Here is a 6,188-nt window from a genome sequence, read left to right on the forward strand (position 1 = left end):
AGCAAGATCTTACGACTTTAACCAGGTTTTTTTAGCAATAGTATGTGAACAAATATTTAAAAAAAATGATTGAAAAATAAATATTAAATAAATTAAAAAAAAATATGAAATAAAACGATAAATTATTTTTAAACTAAATTATTTCAAGAATTTAATTTAGGAATGCCAGCATAACAAAAGAATTTTAAAAAGAAAATGCTCATATAAAGATACTCGTGAAACAAAAGCATGCTAAAGAATAAAATATTAACTATGTTAAAGACTTTAATAAAAAAAAACATTACATTTTCTTCTGCTGAGAGCATTCTGTAATATTAAAATCTGAGTCTCAGTAATATTAAAACAATATCCAAAAACCATAGTGGGAATATATATGTAGATTTTACTAGCCGTAAACACTGATTGTTGTGCTGGCCTATTTTGCATCATTTGGTATAATGGAGTTGATTTGTTTATTAGCTTCTTTCACAGTTAATTTGATTGAACTAATTACGCAACTGCTTTTGCAGAAATGTGCCACTACTCTAATGGCAGACATCTTTAAGGGTGGTTAACTAGAAACATTTGATGACACAGGACTCGTCTCGGAGAAGGTGTGCTCGATCTCTAAGATGTTATTTTGAGTCTCCCCGGGGCAGATGGACACCTGCCCGGGCTGTGTGGAGGTGTTCGGCACTAAAATAAATTCATAATATTAAATAGAAAATACTAAAACAAAAATGAGACACAATCAAGAACAAGAGTATGGCGAAAACCGGCAATTATATATTAAATTCGGAACTGAAATAAAACTATATATATATATATTAAGTATATAAATAAATAAATATTTTGTTACCTTCAAAATTTTCAACATCGTTTTCATTACAATATGTACAACTCTCATGTTCAGCATTAAACCATTCTCGAGTGTTATACCAAAGAGCTGTGTCAAGTTTCTCTTTATCCACACCTTCCAATGTTAATAAGTTCAGCTCATGTATCACTTTAAAAAAAAATTATTATTAACCAAATAAATATTTAAGTAACTGATTCAAGGGAATTAATATATACTTACGGACAACAAGAGTAGTTTTATTGAACCGGATGGCCTCAAAATAATCTTTATGTGCTCTGTAGAATGACGGTTGGGCGATTAATTTTATAATTCTAATTCTTCTCATCAGTGCCTCCGGAAAAGATAAGTAATTAGATGTTATCATTCCCGGAGGAAAATATTGTGTGACGGGATCCCGGTTTTTTCGCTCCAAAATAATTTCGTGATGTCCGTCCAAATAGTCCCTCATATTATCATCTAAATTTTTAATGCCAATATCACGGACATCATCAAAAATTACAAATCGGTGGCCAATCGCCATTCCCAATTGAAACATCCTGCGGGTATCATCTTTTAAATTAATATTGATAGTGACACCCCCAAACAAATCTTTAAATCCTCCCGCTAATGTTGATTTACCCGCGTCGAAATCCCCAACCAAAGCAAGCCATCTATTTTTAGGTTTAGCATTTTGAAAACAATTTAACGCGTTTATGACTAATTTCATCAAATTCACTCGACCATATAATTTAATTAATAATGTTGCATAGGCATAATGTTGAACTCTAATCTCTATGTCCAATTGAGAATAATTTGAAATTATTTCATTCATCTCTTTCATTAAATAATTAACATTTGAGATCCGTGAAATCATTTCTGTAGCATACGAAAGAACAACTTTCGTCGCAGCCCCCGCATGCTTCAAACGATCGGCCATCGCGACAAATAATTTTGAATTTTCAAAATGTTGTGTGAACTCATCATGAAATGTGGTGGTTTCATTACATATTTCTGAATATTCATAAGTTAAAGTCATCGGGTTAGTAATATTACGAGCAAGAGCAAAGTCAGTGAACATTTTAAAGCTAAAGGTTAGTTTCTCGGCAACCATATATGGAGTAAAGTGATTAAGTGGTACTCCTCTACTAGCATTAGATACATAAGCATACAAAGCATTGAAATTCTTAATATACTCACATATGCATGGTGAGCTCACAATAATTAAATCATCCTCAAGTTTTTTTTTCAGTTCGAGATTCTTCATCGGTACAGTTAATTCTACAACAATGAAGCCGATATCAATATCATTACGATTATATGAGCCAGAAGCAATTCTTTTACTCCGAGGAGTAAAGAATTCGATAAGAATTTCGAGCTTTGGTAATAAAAATGACAAAAAAAACCAGCGACAAGCCCTCTGGTTCATACCTGAACGAAGGAAGGGCTGGACAAAAAGCGGCAGTTCAATTTCTAAACGTCTAGGTGAATGTGAGGAATTAGTTCGAGAATTTACCTCAATACCAGAATCCACGTCAGTAGCAGCCGATGTTGAGGGTTGAGGAGAACTTGGGTGTTCCATAACGAAAATAATAAATAAAATTAATTTAAATTAAATTAGCAAAATCTGTTACTTAAAAATTAACCAAAATGAAGAATAAATTAAATTAGATATTTTATTTAATGTTTTTTTAAGAAATACTTATTAGAAAAAGAATAATTTCATGAGCAACTGCCAAGAGCACATAGAAATAAAATGCTATTTAAATTTCCCTCTATTTATATATAAATCTGAGGGTGAAAAAAAAAACCGTTAGAGGATTATTTTTATAATTGCATTTCAGAATCTAACTCGAAAAGCCTCCACAGCAACGCTAAAAAAAAATTTCGCCTTTGATTACGTCACAACCTACATCTAACTTTGTCTGAGAAAGATATTAGTAGGTCGTCGTCGTTAAAAAATATGATAAAAAGTCCTCTCGCCCCACCCATTTTACGTCATAGCGATAGCTTTTCCCCTTTGCGCGCGAAATCATCCTTCTTAGCCCATGAGAAATAAGTTTACATTTGTTAGGTCCTTCCTTTCTGCGCGCGAAATCATCATTCTCAGCGAATGAGGAATAGCATTTAAATATTTGAATGTTTTGTTGATAGAAATAAAAGTAAACTAGTGTAACATATTAAATGCTTTTCAAAAGAATGAAAGAATCAGAATTTCTACGTTTTAATAAGATGATGTTATTCCCATTTGAATTTTTAGTTTCATTTTTATTATTTTAAATATTTCATACATTATAGTAAAATTTTTTGACAAAAAATGTGTTATATTTAATGTTCAGAATTTGAATAAGAATTCTCTCAAAGTAATATTTATTAATTTTTGAACAAATCAGAACTCATCTATTTTATTATTGAATGTGACAAAGCTCCCATCACAATGCCTTGAAACATAGAAATATTTATTCCGTTAAATTTAATTTTCAGTTTTGTTTTCTATATTAAATGCGTGGTAATAAGAACTCTCATCCTGATAAACGGAATTATCACGGATTTATAGTGTTTACGATACATCGAAAATATATTTTTAAATACTGTCACGATTATCACGATCATTAAAGAATATAGATATTTTGAGACGCATCGGCTCAGCTTTATTGTAATGTCCTATTTCGTTTTATTAAAGAAAACAGAATCGCAAAAGACATTGAACTTACCTTTTATTGGTAAATTAACCGAAATGTAGTTGTAGTAGGTAAATACAAACATAAATCAAGTTAGAGACATCAGATGATGATAAATTGCTTTTGTTTCGAAATTGTCTTCTAAACATGTAATGTTTACATTATTATTGTCTTTTGTTCCTCCATTCCTGATAAATAACTCGAATTCCAGTTTTAATTTTTTTTTCATGTATGGAGTCTAATTTCATAGTGTTTTATTTCATGGAGTAAGTCCTTTTACAGATATCAAAGAATTTATAAAAGAAAAAAACGAAACTGAATATTTTGATAATATTTAACCCTTTCTAAAGCCGTGGTAAGTATACTTACCACCAATTTTTAAAGTCTATGGGAAACTTTTTTACCACTTTAAATTTACGTTTCCATTTGTCAATTACTTCAGCTTTCTTGAAGTGCCTTTGAATAACATTGACAACCATTTGTTAGTTTAAGAAAATGTATAAAAGTTATAAAATGCATTATTACTTTTGAAGATTGTAGCATTTTTAAATTTTATTTTATAAATAAAGAAAAATAAAAGGCAATAAGTTCCTAATAGGTCGTGTTAAATATACTTACAACCAAAAAAATGGCATTTTTATAAACTAAATTAGTTCTTCTTTCTTATATCAATTACTATTCTTATAACTATTCCAATTCCAAAATTTTTTTAATTTACCTTTACTAGAAATAAATGGCCCATTAAAAGGTTAATCTTCTGGTTTTAAAAATATCTTATGATTGGATATTACACTGAGAAAAAAAGTATGGTCAAAACTATCAGAATTTGGTAATATTTACCATATTTTTGGCTCTATGGGATCGTCAAAAAGCACGGTAATTTTTACCGAAGCCCTCGTGTAATAACTTTTGGGAAAATTAACTAAAAAATACTGTTTATGCTGTTTGATTTTATCATGATTCATTAGATCACAGCATGAAGAATATTTATTTGGTTAAACTTAATTTTCAGTTTTGTATTTTTACTAAATGTGTAGCAATAAGAGCTTTATTTTTTAAAACCAGAATTTTTTGTTACGATCCGAGTTGCGATACGAATGGAAAAATGACTGAATGAATGCTTAAATACCGTATATTTTGATCCTATTACCAACATTATGGATTTTTTTACTGGAAATTTCACTACCGCCAAGTAGATGATTTTACCAGAACTTGTTTTTTCCAAGCAACACAAAGCTATACTTCACTGTGTTAAATGATTAAAAAAAGCTTTCGTATTTCAAACAAAGAATCTTATACGGCGACATAAAAAAAAAGCCTCATTACAACTCCCCGAGTTGGCGAGCGTTAGCGAGCAGGGGGCGCAGCCCAGTAGTATTTTATAATTTTTTACCGCTGTCTCGTCTTGTTTTTCAGTCTAATTCTATTTAAAATAGGGTTCGAATCAAAGCGTAACCATAATTGTGCAACAGTAGCTTCGTAATTACAAAGAAACCCACAGATGCATATAAATAAGCAGACAGACAACGGAACAGAAGTAATAACTTTTTATTTTTCAAAAACTTGAAAACCGTAGAAGTAATGTAATAAGAGACGCGCTATGGAGCGCTATTACCTAACTCAATATTTTCATCACTTTATAATCATCATTTACCATTCAATGTAAATTCATTTGCAATTAAAACCAATAAAGGTTTATGAATAATCAAATTGGCGGTCTAAAGGAAAGTGGAACATTTTCCACTATTCATATAGAAAGCAAGAATTCATTTTAGATTGAACACTTTATGGCGCCCGAACAGGGACCACCATTAAGAGATTTCTTGCTTATTTTCGATTAGAAATTTAGTTTCATAAAATAGTGACTTTAAGTGTATAAGTAGTTCGTTTATATGGAGAAATCCAAACAAAATTGTAGTACGATAAAGTCATTAACAACTAAGTTATGGACCAAAATCGAAAACATATATCAAGATGATAAGGTGACAATAGATGAATTGAGTGAGTTAGTGTCTGAATTAATGTTAAAACAAGAACAACTGAAAGAAATTCATCTCGAAATTCAGATGGGTATTACGGATGTAAATGAAATCGATAGAGAAATTATAAAGTGTGATGAATATTTGACAAATATTATACGAAGTAGAAGCAGATTAAAAAGAAAAATAGAAAAACTTTCGACTTCGGTAGTGTCCCCTGAGTTAAATTCGAACATTTCCGAACCGAAGATAAATATGAGAATAAATGAAACTTCATTTGTGAAACTGCCTCTTTTAACTATGGAGAAATTTTCTGGCGATCCTTCAGACTGGCAAAGATTTTACGATCAGTTCGAATCTGCCATAGATAAAAACACTGATTTGTCGAATGTTGAAAATTACTTAAAAACATATTTTGTGGATCAGCTTCAGATGCGACTAAAGGATTCAGTTTAACAAATAATAATTATGTACCAGCAATTGAAACATTAAAAGAACGCTTTGGCAAGAAAACGTTGATAATTAACTCTCATTTGAATAAATTGTTGAGTTTAACCCCAGTAGAAAAATCAACAGATATTTTTTCATTAAGAAAACTTTTTGATTCTTGTCAAACTGAAATAAGGAATTTAGATTCTTTGGGAATTAATCAGGAAAATTATGGCGCTTTACTCTGTCCTATACTTATTAAATTACTTCCCTCAGACATAGTGT

The 6,188-nt window shown here is 30.4% G+C and overlaps 1 protein-coding gene across 2 annotated transcripts; it reads right to left on the bottom strand.

Moving 5' to 3' along the window:
• Window positions 1-242: 242 nt before the first annotated feature.
• LOC147812764 (uncharacterized) lies at window positions 243-2,413 on the bottom strand. Of its 2 annotated transcripts, none has more exons than XM_087158459.1 (3): window positions 1,058-2,228; window positions 839-985; window positions 243-675 (listed from the first exon to the last, which is right to left on the bottom strand). In XM_087158459.1, the coding sequence occupies exons 1-3, from the start codon at window positions 2,079-2,081 to the stop codon at window positions 551-553; spliced, it is 1,296 nt and encodes a 431-aa protein (XP_087014585.1). In that variant the 5' UTR covers window positions 2,082-2,228; the 3' UTR covers window positions 243-550. The 2 variants fall into 2 exon arrangements, with proteins under 2 accessions (XP_087014585.1, XP_087014586.1); XM_087158460.1 differs by lacking the exon at window positions 1,058-2,228 and adding an exon at window positions 2,246-2,413 and having other exon boundaries at window positions 255-675.
• Between the last annotated feature and the right edge of the window lie 3,775 nt (window positions 2,414-6,188).

Source organism: Parasteatoda tepidariorum, chromosome 3 (assembly GCF_982258835.1).
Source record: "Parasteatoda tepidariorum strain Cologne lab strain chromosome 3, Ptep-v5.0, whole genome shotgun sequence".
In the NCBI taxonomy this organism is placed as follows: domain Eukaryota; kingdom Metazoa; phylum Arthropoda; class Arachnida; order Araneae; family Theridiidae; genus Parasteatoda; species Parasteatoda tepidariorum.